Source organism: Mus pahari, chromosome 2 (assembly GCF_900095145.1).
Source record: "Mus pahari chromosome 2, PAHARI_EIJ_v1.1, whole genome shotgun sequence".
Classification (NCBI taxonomy): Eukaryota; Metazoa; Chordata; class Mammalia; order Rodentia; family Muridae; genus Mus; species Mus pahari.
The window spans coordinates 133,766,387-133,785,006 of NC_034591.1; the positions used below are offsets into that span (position 1 = coordinate 133,766,387).

Here is an 18,620-nt window from a genome sequence, read left to right on the forward strand (position 1 = left end):
GTGAGCAGTCTTGCCTGTTCCCGAAGGTTGCAAACCTTTTGTAAGGAATGGGAGTGGGGTGGCCTGGGGTCAATTCTGTTATCAGAGGGAAACTTGGTACATATATTTTCCAGAGGTAACCAAGTTAGGGTAGATTGAAGGACAGTAAAATGTGCAGCCAACGGGGTCAATATCCTGTATCCTTGGGGTTCATTTGGTCAGGGTATAGGAGCGAGGGCAGTGACCAGCCTTTGAAAGGCCACACCTAATGAGGGGCGCCTATGTGTGCATGATGCTGGCAGCCCATCACCACACTCGACTCCCGAGTGGAGGGGCCCAAAGCGCTGGGTAACTAATTGTCAGCCCTGGACCCTATTACGCCTCCAAAAGCCACATTTTCAGGTGCTCCAGCGGAATAGCATGGGACACAGGACTCTCAACTGTGGGGCAGAGCTCAGATCTCTCGGCGAAGACACGCGGGGGGCGGGGGGGGCACACAGGCTTTTAGGTTTTTAAAGATCAGGGCGGCAAAAACACACACCAGAAAAATAACCTTTACTAAAGATTGCCTCAGCACCCTTCAGCCAGAAGAACGGAGCTACAGCAAGAACAGAAATGAAAATCTCGGCGCTGTAGTCTTCAAGCGCTGGCTCAAGTAGTGGGCTTCCCAGGGCTGCCTACCCCGTCCGCTCGCAGCTGCTCCCCAAAGGCGACAAGATCTGTCCGCTTCGCCCGGGCATACGGCCGCGGCTGGAAACGCGACCAGCCTGGGATGCTCAGCTGCGGCTTTGGCGGAGCAGTCTTCTCTGCCCGGCTTGCAACTCGCACGGACCCAAGGCGAGCCGAGCCCCGCCCAGCCAGTGGCCCAAGCGCAGCAGCTAGCCGCAGCGACCCGGTTCCCAGACCCGGAGGCCCGCCAGCCGCGCAGCCGGCCGGTGCCAGCCAATGTAAGCGCGCTTCTGTGCGCGTCAGCTTCCCAGCTCGGCGCGCAGCGCTAACTTCGCCCCGGTCCCTACCGTCCCTGCAGCCCGTAGGACTCACCTTCTCCAAGCAGCGGCAGTAGCAAAATCAGCTTCAGCCCCAGCCCTGCGGCGCCGGACGTCGCTTTCGCCATCGCCCGTGCGCGCGAGGGCCGCGGTTGAGGAGCGGGCGGGTCTCGGCGGTGGGGTGCGGCGCTCAACCGGGCCTCCCCATGCCAGCCCGGGCGCAGCGGGCACTGCGGGCGCGTTGCGTCCGGGCACGACTCCCAGCTGCAGACTTGGAGCCGCTCTCTGCTGTTGCTTGCACGGCTCCGGTTGCGGTACTGATGAGAGACCTGCGCTGCCTGCGCCCGGGGAGCGGACTGGGGCAGGGCAGGGCGCAGAGGGAGTGGCAGCGAGAGGGGCGGGACCAGGGGTGCGGGTGTGTGTGGAGGGGCGGGGCTCCAGGTACAGTGTAGGGCAAGGTGGGGCTGCACCCGACTGCTGGGGGAGCCTCGATTTCCTCTCGGGATGAGGGCGGGTCGGAGCTGGGTGCGTGTAGGTTGTGGTGCGGGTGCTGGTCTACTAAAGGTAACCTGGATCCATGATCATTTGCCGGCATAGCCACTTTCTCACCCCGTGCGTCTCGCTTGCTGTTTCTGTTAGTCCTTTCCCGCCGCCCAGAAAGAGCAACACAGAAGATTCGGCGTCTGGGCCAACTGGTCACCTATACTCGCAAAGAGACCCAGAGCCTAGAATGAAGTCCCTCCAGTCTCTGGACGCGGAGAGCATCCTCCGCCATTTATCAAGGGGGCGGGAGTGAGAAGCGCGTTTGGAGCCTGCAGCTTCTTCTGGGGTTAGAGGCGGGAAGAGGGGAGGAGCCCTGACCAAGAGAAAGAGGGACAGAGAGCCTGCTTCCAGTGTACAATATATCCTGTGGTGAAGAGGGTTGGGGGTCCTGTTGGGCTTGTTTGTGATTCCCAGGACCGGTACAACCAATAGGACCAAGACACTGGCTAATTGCACACCTTTCAAAGAGACCTGCTACCGTCGTCGTCTGGCGCAGTGTTGGGAATTGAATGCGCTTATTCCACCAAATAGAAGAGCTCTTAGGATGTGAACTGACTGAGAGAGCAGCGGCTACAGGGGTGTTGGGAAGGATGAAAAGAGAAGTTTGCCAGAAGAATCGAACTCTCCCCTCCCCAAATTATGGCTAAATATATTTACCCTTGATATGGGAGCCTCTAGGCAGGAAATAGAAGGTCGGAAGCAGGCTCTAGATGCCTGTGGGGAAAACCCAGCTCTCCCTACTCCTAGCTGCTTTTTGAAGCATGGCTTGCAACTAGTAATGGAAGGAAAGAAAAACAGACGCCTGTAGGACCTTGGAGTGAACAAACAGGTCCCGGAACCTGGAACCTGAGCCTGGGGAGGGGCTCAGCTGCTCCTCTCCTTCAGTATGCAGAGCCCCACCCTCCTGCCGGGCTGAGCTCAGGGCTGAATAAGCAATCTCTGTACATCACTCTGCAGATATGAAGTCAAAGTGAAGTCACCCTCGCAGGCAGGAGCCGAAGCTGCCAAGACATAGGCTGGCTTGGGACCGGGCCAGCTGAGATCTTATTCAGAGCCTGCCTGCCGATCGGTGGGTATCCAGACCACCAGCCAGCCTTCTAACCTGGAAGAGGCACCTTGAGATCACTGGCCTTGGGTTATGGGGCTGGAATTAGTCACAAGGTGCTAATACACTGGATCCCTGGAGTTATCACTTGGGCCTGTGCCCAAGGAAGGGACCTGAATAGGAAGGTGAAAGGGAGGCACTTTTTTTTTCCCTCCCTACAATTGGGTTCCTGTGGCTGTTTCCCAATAGAATGTAAAAAGAAAAGAGGTCTCTGGTCCACTCTTCCAACCAGCCTCACTTTCATACCTCCTTCACTGACACGGGGATGAACTCTGGCCATTTTAAGGACACAGGCAAGAGTCCTTTTGTCTGTTCCTCAAGCCTCACAACCTGGAGTGTCCAGGTAGCATGGTGGGGACATTTCTCTCTCCTCTGAAGATCTTGAGTGGACTTTTATGCGAGCCCCTAGACACACATATGCATGCATGCCTGCATGCCGCCATGTTCAGATCCATGGACACCTACCTACCTGAGGGCATAGCTTACCCTCCTATGTGCATGCCCAGGTACAGAGACAGCAGCAGCTGGATCAGAGGGAAGGCCTGGGCCGGCTGCCATTGAAGACCACATGGGAGGCCCAAACTTTGCTCCACACGGCCCAAGGTATTAACTCAGTTTTCAGAATCTGAGCGTGGTAGGAGGGAGTTTCCTCTAGGGGAGGGGAAATGGCTGTCCCTAGGGCAGGTTTGAGGCCAGGCTCAAAGGTCTCTTAGCCTGTGAGTCACCTTGGAAGCCCCACTCTTTGCTCCTGTCTATTTTTCTTCTCTGGGGAAGGTTAGAGTCTGCGTGAGGCTCTATTTTTCTTTTCCTTTTCTTTTTCTTTCTATTTTTTGACTCTTCATAATCTATTTGCTCTGAACCTCAGTTTCCCCGGCTGTAGACATCTTCCTCCCAGAGAGAGGACTTACTCTATAAAAGTGAGTACATATGTAGATAGAACTCAATGTCAGCACCGAGCACATGGTCAGTAAAGTCATAACCACTGTCTTGCCTTGGTTCCCCAGAACTTGACCTTGACACCAACCTTCCCCCACTCAAGGTCACAAGTGCTCTAGGACCTAGAGGCAGGCCTAGTCTGATAGGAGCTAAGTTTCACCCACAGAGATACTTTGTCTTCCTTCCTTCCTTCCTTCCTTCCTTCCTTCCTTTCTTTCTTTCTTTCTTTCTTTCCCTCTTTCTTCCTTTCTTTTTTTTTCTTAAAAAAAAAATGATAGTAGAGATTGAACCCAGATCCTCAAGCATGCTAGGCAGATGTCCTACCACCAAGCCACTACCTGTACGTAATCTAAAAAGCAGAATCCCCCAAGAGGCTGTGGTGCAGGCTGCTGCCCCGGAGTGATGTAACTTGTGTTTTGATCTTGGCACCTATGCAGCTCCACCTCTCCCAGCCGGTTGTGTCATTGGCCCACAGAAGCTGACTGATGGCCGTGGGGAGTTGACAGGTAGGCAGCTCACGTGTTGTCCTTGTAGAAAGTGGGAGGTCGCACATGCCTTCTGAGTACTGAGTATGTGAAGCCTACCTGGAGCCCTCTACCTGAGTCTTGCTCCAGCAGAAAAGAGGGTGCTCTAGGAATGTGGTGGTCTAGGCACAGGGATGTCCGGAGGTATCAAGAAAGTTCAGCTCAGGGACGGGAACATGGCCCTTGGGGCCTTCCAAGAGGTGTCATAAGTCCAGAGTACAACTCAGATGGGGAAGCACTGGAAGGGAAGGTTCCTCAGAGTGGACATGGGCACTTCCCTTGTAGGCAGTGTGACACAGTAGCTGGAAGCACAGATTCTGTGACCCTGTTGGGGGTACTACTCAGCACGCTCTCCCCATTGCACTCCACTACCCCAGTGGGGCATTGAGCTATTGCTCCTCCATAGATTGCTTCCCTGTCTGCTGTTGGCTGTCCTCCAGAGAGCCGCAGGAAGAAAAGCTTGCCCAACAGCTACCTCTGAGGATACCACAGGGGAGGTAAGTCGGTGTACCTCCTCATTAACCATGCTAAACCATTAACATATTCACAGGCTACCTGACTTGGATTGGCAGAGTGTAGCCAAAGGATGTCCTATGTATGGCCTCTGGAGATCCTGTCTGGCTGCCGGCCTCGGCACCCATTAAAGACATTTGTAGATGAGACTTCAGTCTGTCTATGAGAAGACATTCTTCTTGTACCTCTAGGAGCCTGACTAGATAGATACCCAAGGCCTGAACCGTACCCCATGAAGGCAAGCAGCAGAGGAGACCTTCGTATCTGAGGCTGGGGACTGGACAAAGCCTCCCTTAACGGGACTGACTCCATTTCCACATGTTCCTCCTGTGGGGTACTCCTTTCCCCCTCCCCTCTCCTCCTTCCCCATGCCTCCTCCCTTCCCCTAGAGGAATCCCATCCTGGTCTTTTCACCCAGCCTAAGTCAACCCAGGTTGACTAAATTGTTTAATATCTTCCAGAGGGTCCTCCCCTGCCTTGGTCCATCAAGACAACTGCCTAGCAGTGCTGTTTTGAGCTTAAGTGCTCCTATATGGATAGGCTCAGTGGAGGATGGGTGCTTTTCTTTATCTTTTAGGTTCTTCTCTGTCTCAGTCTGGGGTCTCCTGGGAAGCAGTTCCTTCTCCCCCTGTTGCCTGGGAGAGAGCTCTTAGTCGGGGCCCACTACAGTCCCTGTGAGTAGACCTTGTCATTATGACTATTCCTGTCAGCTATAGCAGTATAAAGCCAAAGATCCCAGAAGCTATTGCTAAGGTAGCTTATAAAGCCTGATGGCCCCTCCTCCCATGTGCCTGCTTCTCTCTGTTCCGGGTCTCCCACCCACCCAGGTAGGAACCTACTGAGTCAAACGCAAACCTGGACTGCCAGGGCTAACGACAGTCCTCCACCCTCTTAGATAAGTCATAGGTTCCAGGTCTTCTGACCCACAGGTATGAAAGGAAAGAGCCCCAGAACCCCAGAGCCCATCCCTTGCCACTTCAGCTGAGTTTCAAGAGTGGCAGGTGGATTTGTGACTGCACCTACCTGAGCTACCGGGCATCAGCTCGTTCTGTGCCTTGGTGGAGGGCATAGCTGGCCACTGTGGAGGCCTCGGGCTTGACCGCATCTCAACGCATCATATGGAGCTATGGAGAAAGCTTTCTGGCTTACAAGCAAGCCATGGAGAGGGCAGCGAGCTTAGTTGGCAAGTCCAGCAGAAACGGCCTGAATGCCTTTTAGAAAAACGTCTCCCAAGGCAGTTTCATAATCTGCCTTGTAATGCAGATTTAGACAAGTTTTTTAAGAATGCACTTTTTAAAATAGGTCTTAATGGATCCTTTGCAGTAGTTACCGTCCATTGTGTAAATGCAAACAGAAGGCTTTTTGAAAACATGTATTATTGATCAGAAAGGCAGAAGCAATTAGAAGCCAGTGTGTCATATTGTTCAATATACACTTCCTATACAGCAATGCTGAACTCACTCATAACTTTCTGACAAATTGTCCTGTCACCAGGAAGCATTTTCCTTTCCCTTGCCTTCGGGAAGCACAGGAAGGCCTATTTTCAGTCAGTTATTAGCTGAAGGTAAATGAAAAATTAAGCTTACCTTTATCATCATAAAACCTATCTCCAGCTCCTCAAGTTTCAGGCTAAAATAGCTAAGCCTTCAGGAGCGATGGATGATGCTTCTAGATTTGGTCTTTAGTGCAGAGTGTGTGTGTGTGTGTGTGTGAGACTGGGTAGAAGTATTCTGTAGAAGGGCAGAGACAGAGGGCTTTATGCTAGGGGACCCAGAGGTGGTGACTTTGTGGCAGGGCGCTGAGGCTGGAGGAAGAGGCCATTCAACAGGATTCAGTGGTCCTAATGTCCTGCCCAGATTGCTAGCATCCTCAGTATTTGCCTTATGCTATCATGGACCCTGCAAGGATAAACTGGAGATAGTGTAAACACTTGGTATTATGGGATCCTTCAGGACCATGGTGTGGGAGCATCTAGAGATGTCAAGGATGCTCAGGTCGGGAACAGGAACCCAACCCTCGTGGTCTTCAGGAGCCACAGGTCCAGGACCGCAGACCAGACATGGCAACCCTGGCTCGGTCTCTTAGAATGGACAGGGGCAGGGGACTCAGTCCATCCTGCAGGCAGTGGGGAGCTACATTTCACTCAATCTGTGCATTTTCCACTAGAGGTTAAAAATGCACTTATTTACTGGGTACTTACAACATCAGAGGTACCATTTTCCAAAACCAGAGACACTACGGTGAAGCAAGTGAAGGTTCCCACTCCATGCTATTTCTCTTGGACACTCCCTGAGCTGACAGCTGCATGTTCATTGGAGTGTGAACTAGGAAGGGATACAGGGAGGTGGCTTTCAGGCTTGGGGATGTGGGGTAAGTGACTTTGGGCAAAGAAGCTGAATCTGGGGGTACAGCACTGCCCTGTAGACACCAGGAAGTGTAACACCAATGGCTTGGATTTCCCACAGTATCTGGAAGGGACAGAACCTTCTGCAGCCTTTGTCCTCACTCTGGATCTCCAGCATTCTTCTTGGCCTCTGAGAGTTTCTACCTTTCAGAGTCAAAAAACGCCTGCTGTGGTTTTGGAACATGGACGAATCAGAAGTCCACTGACTTAATGCCCTGTAATGGCTTTGTAGGCCGTCCTTAACCAGCATCTCTGTGGGCTGCACTTCCAGATGTGGGACACGTTGTCCCGCAGTTAGCTCAGGCCTGTGGGCACAAACAGGGTCACTGCCTGCATGCTGCACACATGGTAGCAGCCATGAGCTGGGGACAGGAGTGCTGCAAGCCAATCAGGGCTGCTGGTCAAGGGAGCCCAGTCCAACCAATGCACAGTCCCCTGTGACTCTTAGCCCTCTGTTTGTAAACAGGACCAGGGACTGTGTTGACTTGCCTATAGTCCCCAGGTTCCTCTGCAATTCAGTTCCGAAGCCATAAATACACTCCAGGAGCTCCCATTTATCACTGCTTTTCTCTTAGCGCCAACTCTAGCTGCAGGGATGTCTGCTCAGGGCTCCTTACGATGCCACTGATCTTCCATGGACCATACACTGCCCTTCCTGCTCACCAGCCATGGCCAGACCAGCCCACAGCCTGAAAGAGCTTTGCCCACTGAAACAAGGTGCTACCATGATGGCTAGGTTCCCTTCTGTGCTCTCTGAGCACTTGGAATGTGGCGGGGCGACACAAGGCTGAAATTTTGACAGTGTTGAACTGAAAATAATGTAAAATGAAATAGCCACATGCGGCTAGTATCCTTATCGGATGGCACGACTCTAAAACAAAACCAGAACGTCAACAGCAACAACAAAACCACCTTCTCAGCCTCTCCCCTAGGATTCATGGAGGCAAGCTGGGCTTCTGGCCTAATCTCTGCCAGTGGAGAAGCAGAGAAGCAATGTGGTGCTGAGGAGTTCTGTGGTGGCGCCAGTGGACTGCCCTGGCAGCCTTTGCTCTGTGGGCGCTGATAGCTTGAAGATGCCAAAGCCCCAGGGAGAAGGATAGCATCATGGGAGTCCACTCTAGGCATCTGCCCCCCGGGGGAATCCTATTTTCCCCTCTAGGCAGAGTCCCCGCCTCCACAGCCTTCTGAAATCTCTCCCACTGCCAGCAAACATAGTGAGTGCAGCCCCAGCAGAGCCTGCTCTCCAGGGCCTCTTTGTAAAGGGGCTGATGAGTCCATGCATATTAAGATGCTGTAATGAAGGATTGTCAGGGGACTGACTCTGTGCCTGTGGTGCTGTAGCCTGAGGCATGAGGGCCTGTTCACCAAGGCTGGGATCTTAGCACATCTCCCCTCTGAGGAAAGCCCTCCTAGCTCCTCAATGTACAGGGGCTCCCCAGCACTGCCCCCCCCATTTTTCTATTCTTGGACCCCCTCTATGTTCAACTCTTTATCACTCAGAAGTCAGCTCCTGCTCAGATGCCCAGCAGAGACCGAATGAGACCCCATGAGCAGCATAGCCTGAATGTGCTGGGCTGACTGACCTACAATCCCTGGGGGGGAAGGTGCAGGGGGAGGGGCGCAGTCTTGAAATGACAATGGGCACCCGGTTCTTATGTTTTACGTGGTACAAACGTTACTTGCATGTTCTCTGGTCTACATTTGTGTGTTGTGGGGACAGTGGCTTGTTAACGGTGAATGTCCAGCATCCCATGTACTTCAGTACCTAGCAAGGACTCATACATAGCTCATGGTCCCACATCGAGCATGGCTGGCATTCTAGAGAGGCTGGCTTGGTTGGGAACGGAGAAATGTGATCGGGTTGGCAGGCTGGCAGGTGGGCTCTGTGCTGTGGCTGTGGCCCTGGAGCGGTAGCCCCTGTCCATCTTCTGCAGTTCCCAGCGGATGCTCACAGGATGCCCCCTGTGCCCACCCCCTCTGGGCTGCCCCTCAGAGCAGATCAAGCCTAATCATGAGCAGAAGGAGCAGAGGGGCCAAGAAACCGAGGGTCTGGAGCTGAAAGAGCTCTGGCAGGAGGAGAACAAAGCGCCCCAAATAAATCACCTGGGGCCCGACATTTGGAGCATTTGTGTTAGAGACCAAACACAGATGCCCTTTAGATAAATACATTTTTGAGAAGCCCGTTCTGCAGGAGAAGTTTACGACTTTAATAGGTTTTTAGTGTCAGGCAGACATCAGGAAGTGTTTTGTGGAGACTCTAAAAAGCTCAGGAATGCTTTTCCCCTGGCCCTTTAAACTTTCAGAGCCACCTCTGAGAGGGGAGGGGCCTACCCTCTCCAGGTTCCCTTGGGATTTGACTCAGGATGGGATTGCTCAAGCGAGGAATGTTCAGGAAAGTTCTGGAGGCCTCAGGCCAGCAAGGTTAGGCTGGGCGGTCTCTTGGAAACCTGAGTGCGAAGGCCGGAAGTATCTTGTTGGCTCAAGGAAGCTCCCCTCCCCAGCCTACTGCATCCCCAGAGAGGAGGCTAGACAAATGGTCATTAGAGATGAAAAGGGCTCTCCGTACAAGGGGATTCTGGGGGCTTCCGATGATTCCGGAAGTTGGCAATTTTCTGTAGATTGGACGCTTTACAAACTTCTCTACAACGGAATCCAGAAGTATGACGGAGCTGAGCTCACCATGGGCCCTGCGCCAGAGACAGGAGCCTCAAGAAGGTCAGATGCAATCATGTCTGGAAGTTGCTCTTATGGCTTAGATATGGGCCTCTACCTGCCCATCCTGGGCTCTGTCAGGTCCTGAGCTGCCTTGTGCCCAGCTTAGGTGAGACATGTGTGGGGGTAGTAATACCCTCCCATGTGGCTATGTTCTCTGAAACCCGTCCATGACAGGAGCTGTATGTGAGGGTGTGGGTGCTATTTTGGAGTTGGATCCGAACTTGCATTTTATCAAGAGATATGCACCAGGTGGCCCGTGCTGTAACCACTTTCTGGGGCAGGTTCCTGATAGGTACACCTTTGCAGCCCAGGAGGAGGTGGGGCACTATGGCCCCAGAATCTGCCTGGCAGAGAACATACAGGCAGGAATGTGAGAGGAGAGGAAGCCCAGGGTTGTGATGGGGCTCTTAGCAGGTCATTGGTGGGGAACAGAAGAGAAGGCCAAACGTTTCTCTACTAATTTCTGGGACCCCTTCCTAAGTGCTGGAGAAACATTTATTCAGAGAGTCCACGTTGATGGTGGTGAGGAGCTTCACACACGTTACCTCCCTCAAGTGTGTTCTCTTACACCCGAAGTCATGTTGACAGCATCTCTGGCAGTTGCCACTGAGGAAATCTGTCGTAGGTTTTGCATCTCTGTGGATATTTTGCTCCCCTGCCCGCTGCCCCACCCCACCCCCAGCCTAGTCATCAAGCGCTGCCTCAGATGCTCACTCTGCCCCAGTCTTCCACTCCCCACTGAGGGTCTCCAGAGATCGTTCATTAACGGCATCATGTGTGACCAACCATCTGGCTTTCTGGGGCAAGCGATGAGGCAACGGATGCTGGAGGGCTGGAACAGAACCAGATCTGGCTCTCCCTGTCCTCAGGTCTGCCCTGTCCCTCAGTGATCTCATCTCTTCATGGACTTCCTTGCAGAATTCAGGCCCATGGATGCAGCTGGCTCTTTATAGACACTACTCGCAGCAATGGCCCCCTGCCATGGTGTCTCAGAAGCAGCTCCCTAGACAGTGTGTCTATCTTCTGGGCTTTGAGGAATTGTGTGTGGATTGAGGGAAGGGGCTGATCTGTGGGGCTGATACACAGCCTTGGGGTGCAGGGGGAGCATCGCCTGCTTACCTGCTTGTGTTTGTTATTTATCAACATCCTCCAGATCCTAAAGGCTCGGGGTTTGATTACATATGTCTGACTCTGCATGAGTTGAGGGAGCTCAGTCTGAGAGGTGCATCTTTGGGAATCCTGTCCTCTAGAAAAAGCAGCAGCCAGGCTGGTAAGTACATTGGAATCCAGGGGAGCCTCTGACCCAATCAGATCACAGCACCTCCACACGGTGACAGGATCTGTTTTACCAGGGAGGTCACCCAAGCACAAGCTCAGGAGATAGTCTGCTCTCTCTGCTATTACAAAATACCTAAAATAGCTGAAAGGGGGAACATTTTACTTTGCCTCATGGTCTGTGATCGGCCCAGTGGCCTTGGGGCCTATGGTAGAGAAACACATCATTGACATAGGTGTGTGGCAGAGGAGACTGCTCAACCGATCTGACCATGCGTGTCTCAAGCTCTCCATCAAAGCGCATGCCCAGTAACCCACCTCCTACCACACCCTTCCATCGAAGGGCCCCCACTTTCAACACATGAGCCCACGGGCATCATTTAAATTCCAAATCGTACCAGCATGCACTCTTTCTCTGATGGCCTTGTGCAGTTCTTGCTTTTTGTTGCTGGGATAAAATACCGTGAGCAAGGCAAACATAGAGGGGCATGTTTGTTTTGGCTTATGGCTCTAGACGGAGAGTTGACAACGGTAGAGAAGGCGAGGCGGTAGGTAGCAGGCACCGGCTGCAGGAGCCGGAAGCCAACTGATCACATCATTATCTGCATACCGGAAGTAGAGAGAGGAAAAAATGGAACCGGAGTGCCGAGGCACTAAACTCTGAAAGCCTGCCTCCAGGTGACACACATCCTCCAGCAAGGCTCCATATGCCCCCTAAACAGCACCGGGCAACGGGGAGGACAAGGACTCAAATGCTTGATCCTGTGGAGAATATTTGTCACTCAAACGACCACGTCTTGCTTGCTTCATACTGATTGTCCTCTTGAGCTAGTGGAGGACAGGTCTGCAAGAACCCAGTGGGAGAGGATCTGCCCGAGTCACAGGCTTTCTGACTCCAGATTCTGTTGTTCTCGGGACCACGTTTAGGATCCACTGCTCTAATGCAAGGAATGGCAGGAGAGAGAATCGGGGGTTCCCATGTGTCAGGCCAGCTGAATATCCCCGCAGTACCGTGTGCCTCTCCCCTATGCAGCTCCTGGGGTTTTAACGTCTGCCCCTCAGACGTGTGCCCACAGCCCTGGCTTTGGCTAGAGTCCCCAAATCTACCTGCCTTGTCCTTTGTGGGCACCTGCATGTGCAGATAGTACTGACACCTTACCAGTTCCCTGCTTACTTACCTGGACCCAGACCCAGGTTCCTTGACACTTACCCGCCTAATGCTTATGTCACACCAGCAAAGATGCAAACTATCATCATGATCTGAGCCTACGATCTGTCACCATGCACAATACTAAGCTTTTGGAGATCTCTAGTTAGTGAACTCCTTTTGCCTTCGAAAGGCTATAGTGACGCTCATACTATGTTTTTGAGGACAGGGGTGCTGATCCAGGGAGATGTGAGAGGGTGCCCAGCACAAAGCAAAGGCTGGTCATCTCTGGGGTGTGGTCAGGGTCCCTCTGCTAAGTGTGGTCACTTGAGTCCTCTGTGATGGCTCAGCTTCTGGGCATGGGTAAAACTGGGGAGATGTGGGTGGGGGAAGGGCACCCTGTGCCCAATGTTGTGCGTTCCTAGGCAGCTGTTGTCCCCCCAACCCCCCTTACAGGTACTGATGACTGTGACAGTGATTTTGGGCTGGCGTAGGCATTGTTATTTCCAAAGACTCAGTCTTTGGATCAAAGGAATGTTCATTCTTTAATGAAAACCTCGCAGCCAGGGGCAGCACCCATTAAATGACTGATACTCATTGAGATACGTACTTCAGAAAAATGTCTCCCAGTCAATGAAGAAGAGATAACGGTCGGTGGAATAAAAATTAATCTGGCCACTATAGGAATTAATATAAAAACATCAGATGAGGGACTTATATGGGAGGCCACCTCCAACTAACCCTCCTTGGTTAAATACCCCAGGGACACTGATTTACATTCTGCTCCCGGGGCTTCTGCCACAATAATCGATAGGGATGAGAAATGGGGCCAGCTGGGCCTGCCTCCCAGGTTGGGCCAGAGGAAGCAGGCATTCTGCTGGAGACCAGTGGGAACAGGGGACCCATCTAATCCCTGCCCTCCCCCTCACACCTTTCTGGAAAGCTCTGGTTGAAGCTGACAGGTGCCCTGGCTCGTGAACCTTCTGGATAAGCTCTTCCAGGGGCTGTGGGAGGCTCCCGGGTGAGGCTGCCCAATGCTGGTACAGACAGCCTTAGTACAGGACCTGGGGTCAGAGCAGACCTTCTCTTGGATTTGCATGTGCAATCTTATTTGTAAGGTTTTATTGGCGAATCAGGACTGTATGTATATTTGGGGTATTCATGATGTACATGTATGCTCATCAAACCAGGCAGTTAGTTTTGCCATCACCTAAACATGTTGGCCCTGACAAAGCTTGCTTGAGTATCAACTGAGTTCCAATCTCTCACATCTAGATGAGGCTGTGTTCCTGGCCCTGCCTTCCCTGACCTGGCCCTGGAATGCTTCTCTGCCTTCTCCTGCAAAGGTAAGGAGCTTCAGGTTGGGCTCTGGCTCACAAGTGGATGAGCCTCTGTGCAGGGGCGGGGCTGATGGTCCTGCAAGGCAGGGCTAGGAGGATTGGATTCCCCATGCTCTGAGTGGTAAGAGCCCTACTGCTGAAGAGATGGAGGAAAGTGCCTTATGTGAGCAGACTGTTCCCCAGTCTGCCTTATGTCCCCGGGCAGCTCCTTCCCTTCCCTTCTCAGCGCTGCTTCTGTGGCCAGAGGAGCATGCTAGCACCTGTTCCTCCATCTGGAAACCACAGGGTTATCAACAGTGCGGGGTGGGGGTGGGGGTGAGGGTGGGGGTGGGGGTGGGAGAGACAGGAGTTCATCCTCAGCCCCACCTTCCAAGGCCCAGGTTCCCCTATGGGTCCCCTTCCTTCAGTCATGTCTATCCACCAGGGCTCCTAAAGCCCTGATGTGCCAGCTTCTTCTTACCCTGTGTGGCAGGTCCTCCCTCCTACACTCAACACTTCTGCTCTTGCCTAAACCTAGTAAGTGTCCCTCCAGTTCTCAGGTCTCTGATCTTGACACCCTTATGCAGAGCGTGGCATCCCATGGAGGATTGGTCCTTTAGAATTTCACTTTTAGTTAGAACACAAGATAATGGGTTTCACTGAGGTACTGAAGTTACAGGTATATTGTGTTTTGCTCCTATTTAGCACTGTTGCCCCCTCCTTCTCTCCTCTGCCTTGCTGGTCTCCTCCTCTGCCCCTCCCTGCTCCTCCCTTCTGCTTTCATGTTACACACACACACACACACACACACACACACACAAAACACACACACGCATATATGTGTATGGTTGAATATGAATTCTGTAAATGACAGAGAACATGCATGGCTTTATTTCACTCTCCCCCCGCTCCTTTTTTTTTTTTTTTTTTCTCAAGACAGGGTTTCTCTGTATTGCTCTGGCAGTCCTGGAACTCACTTTGTAGACCAGGCTGGCCTCAAACTCAGAAATCCGCCTGCCTCTGTCTCCGAGTGCTGGGATTAAAGGTGTGCGCCACCACGCCCGGCTCCCATCATCCCTTTCTTTAGACCTGGTCCTCATGTCTCCTTGTGCTTTCATGTCATGTGTGCTGTGTGTGCATGTGTCTATGTATGTACGTCTATGTGCTTGTGTCAACTCTATGTGCATATCTCTGCATCTGTGTGTATGTGTCTGTGTATGTGTCTTTGTGTGTCTGTGTATTATCTGTGTGCATATCTCTGTGTGTGTGTCTCTCTGTGTATATATCTCTGTGTGTCTATGTGTGTCTGTGTGTTGTGCGGTGGATTTTTGAACCCAGATGATCTCAAGTTCTCTATGCATTCAAGAACGTTCTGGGACTGTCTTAGTCAGGGTTTCTATTCCTGCACAAACATCATGACCAAGAAGCAAGTTGTGGAGGAAAGGGTTTATTCGGCTTACATTTCCATACTGCTGTTGATCACCAAAGGATGCAGGACTGGAACTCAAGCAGGCCAGAAAGCAGGAGCTGATGCAGAAGCCATGGAGGGATGTTCTTAACTGGCTTGCCTCCCACTGGCTTGCTCAGCCTGCTCTCTTATAGAACCCAAGACTACCAGCCCAGAGATGATCCCACCCACAAGGGGCCCTCCCCCCTTGATCACTAATTGAGAAAATGCCCTGCAGTTGGAGCTCATGGAGGCATTTCCCCAACTGAAGCTCCTTTCTCTGTGATAACTCCAGCTGTGTCAAGTTGACACAAAACTAGCTAGTCCAGGGGCTCTCTTTTTAAAGGGTTACTTACTTCATGTATATAAGTGCTCACCTGCATGTATGTATGTGTACTGTATGAGCGCCTATTGCCTATGGAGATAAGAAGAGGACATTGAATCTCCTGGAACTGCCAGGTGGGTAATATAAATTAAACCTGGGTCCTCTGCAAGAGCAGCAGCAAGTGATCTTAACTGCTGAGCCATCTCTCCAGCTCATCTTGAACCTATAATCCTCCTTCTTAGGATTATTTCCTGTACTATTAGAGTCCTTTGCAGAGAAGCCTCAGTTACAACTGTATCTGGAGGCATCTCAGCTTCAGTGTTTACACTGAGTTCTTTGGTCCATTTTGAATAGATTTTTTTTTTCTTTTTGGTGAGGTGAGAGATAGGCACCTAGTTTTATTTTTCTACATGTGGAAATCTAGTTTTCCCAGTGTCCTTTGTGGCTGTTTTTTTTTCCCTCCAGTGTATACTCTTGACATCTTTGTCACATTAAGTGGGTTTATATCTGGGCTCTTTATTCAGATCCACGTGTTTCTGTGACAGCACCATGCTATTTTGTATTCTGTGGCTTTGTAGTATAGTTTGAGATTTAGAACTGTGAAAATTCCAGCTCTTTCTGCTTCTGATTATCTTGGATATTTGGAATCTCTGGTGCTTCCAAATGAATTTTGTGCTTTTTTTTTTTTCAGAATTCTGTGAAAATGTTGATTACATTATGGACATTTTATATTGACTCTGTATACTGCTTTTAACAGTATAGATTATTCTACAGTATCAGTTCTGCTAATCCATGACCACTGGAGATCTTTTCATCTTGTGTCCTCTTTGCTTTCTTCCTTCTGTGCTTTGAAACTCTTAGTTGTCAAGGTCTGTCACCTGCTTGGATGGGTTTATTCTTTGGGGTTTCTGTTTCCTTGACTATTCAGAGCGAGATTCCCCCCTGGCTTACCCCTGTCCGTTTTTGACTTGGAGGAAAGGTACTGACTTATACATGCTGGTTTTGTATTCTGCTGCTTTGCTGAAGGTGTTCATCATTTCTAAGAGTTTCCCAATTGAGTCTTTAAAGTATAGGATCATGCCAGTGTCAAATAGGGATAGTCTAACTTCTTTTTCTCCACAAATCCCTTTATTTCTTTCTCTGACCTTATTTTTCTGAATTGGAGTTGCTCAAGAAAGCCATACCTATATTAAAGATTCTGCCAACCGACTGCCCCGACTTCCTGAGTGTGGAGTGATGGATGTTGCAGCCTGAGAGCCAGAATAACCTTGCCTATGTTTAGCCCCTTTAATGGCTTCTTATTATTGCCTACCTCAGTATCTGACCAAATATTTCTTTTGTGACTGGATAAACATTTTGAATAAACTTTAGTCAAACCCCTTACCAATTCAAAAATTAAGGTCATTAGAAAATGTCTGAGAAAAAAAAAAACCTTTGCAAAGGTTTCCCTGCTTTGTAACTCACCGCCTGCTGTTCCCGCTAATGTATTTGGCATATATATTACTGGTCTTGTTCTGTATCTGTAAAAGTTTCTATAACCACTTACATGGTAGGACTTGTCATTTGGAATGTTTCAAATCAGTGTTTTCAGGCCATAGATGCTCAAACTGGGCTCAGAATCAATGGTCTTATGCCCTTTGGAGAGAAAGCAGTTGCATCAACAGTTTGGCCACTCAGTGTGTGTCCCCCAGGATCTTTCTTTTCACTGTCAACAGTTTGGCAGCTCAGGGTGAGCCTCCAGGACAACTGACCTCTTTTATTACAGTGGTTTCTTGGATCAGTCCTGGCATCAGGTACCAGCATGGGCTCCTTGTGCCTGATATTCCTTGCTGGTCCCTTGAATGGATGGTTTTGAGTTCTTACTGGGTCCAGATCTCCCTTCCAGTTTGCTTGTGGGTCTGTGGGTTTGTCCTTATCTGCTTATTGGATGTCTTATTTGCAACAGAGCATTTGCTTGCTAGCATTTCTTGTACCATTCCTCCAGCATCTAACTCTGAATTTTTTTTGTGTGTGTGTCTTCTGCTTACCACAATTTTGTTCTGTCAGCTAAGAAATTCTATGAGCATCTGTTCCCTAAATTGCCAAAGATAATATGCCTTGCTCGTGTTGATCCATAGCCTATTTTTAAATCTTCCAGAGGGAATTCCATTTGAGGGACACCTTTATTCATATTTTTAATCTAAAAACATCTAAATCAAAAGCAATGAAATTTCTGACTGAAAACAAAGAAATAATGTCCCTGGGTCCAACTATTGGATTACTAAATTGTTACTGATACTGTGAATGTTAGGATACAATATACTCCTGGGGTCAGTCAGTCTATTACAGCACAACCTGACCTGATAACCATCTTTCCTTGCAGATATGGCTAAATAGTTTGCACTTTGGGGCACATTCATTTCTATCAACTACACAAACTCCAGTTTATAGGAGTAACTTGATAGAATCAAATTTTGGATGCTTGTATACTACCCTTAGGCAGAGAAGGCTCCAGAATTTCTATGACATACTCATTTCTGCTCACCTTGGAGTGACTTTGAGTACATTGACTGTTCTTAGAGATGCCAAGTTCTGGCACTGAATGTATAGCTACCTGCTGCTATGAAGACATTTATTATTACATGGAAAACCCTAGTCAGAGCATCTCCTATGTAGTATGTCCCCTCCTAATACTATAGCCACTGAGATCCTGCCACTGTAAAGGTGGCACTTAGAGACTTTCCCTGAGATCCACAGGCCTCTGTGACCAATCTGAGCTCACCAGGATGCAGAGCCATTGATACCATCAGGATCTGACCCTATGTCCACCCAAGGTTTTCTCAGAATTATGTACAAGCATTGGTCACCCAGTGAAGCTTAAATTTACCCAAGGGCGTTGTTCTCTTTGTTTATTGCTGCATAACAAATCATGCCCAAGTGGAGCACCCAAAATAGCACCAGCATTTCCTCCCATCAGGGATGGGCAATCTGGGCATCACTCATAAAGGTTGCACGACTCTTCTCTGCTCTCCTTGCTTAGGGCAGGGGTTTGATGTCAGAGTCTGGAACCATTTGAGTCCTTCTCACGTGACTTATCCGATAGCTAGTGGTTGGTACTGGCTGTCAACTGGAACCTTTACTGCATGGACTCTGCAGGAGGCTCTGAGCTTTCTTACAACATGACGATCACAAGCATGTTATCTTGGTGGCGTGCTCAGCCCTAAATGGGACAACTCTATCACCTCCTCCAAGACTCAGAGAAAATCTAGGGAGATGCCTCAGAAAAATCTAAATCTGAAGAGTTGGGGAATCGTGCTGCCGTTTTGGTTATCACCAAAGACCCACTCACATTGGGTCCATGAACATTTTATCATCATCGATAGTTAATGGTTGCTGGAAGCAGGCTGTCAGTTTCTTCAGTGG

At 50.4% G+C, this 18,620-nt stretch overlaps 1 protein-coding gene across 2 annotated transcripts in view; it reads right to left on the reverse strand.

Moving 5' to 3' along the window:
• Positions 1-1,703, reverse strand: part of Ret (ret proto-oncogene) — a 42,648-nt gene extending 40,945 nt beyond the window's left edge. For both annotated transcript variants that reach the window (XM_021189774.1, XM_021189777.1), the window contains exon 1: positions 1,021-1,703. In XM_021189774.1, the coding sequence (XP_021045433.1) occupies positions 1,021-1,093 (73 nt within the window). In that variant the 5' untranslated portion in view covers positions 1,094-1,703. The remainder of the gene's footprint in view (positions 1-1,020) is intronic.
• Positions 1,704-18,620: the final 16,917 nt, after the last annotated feature.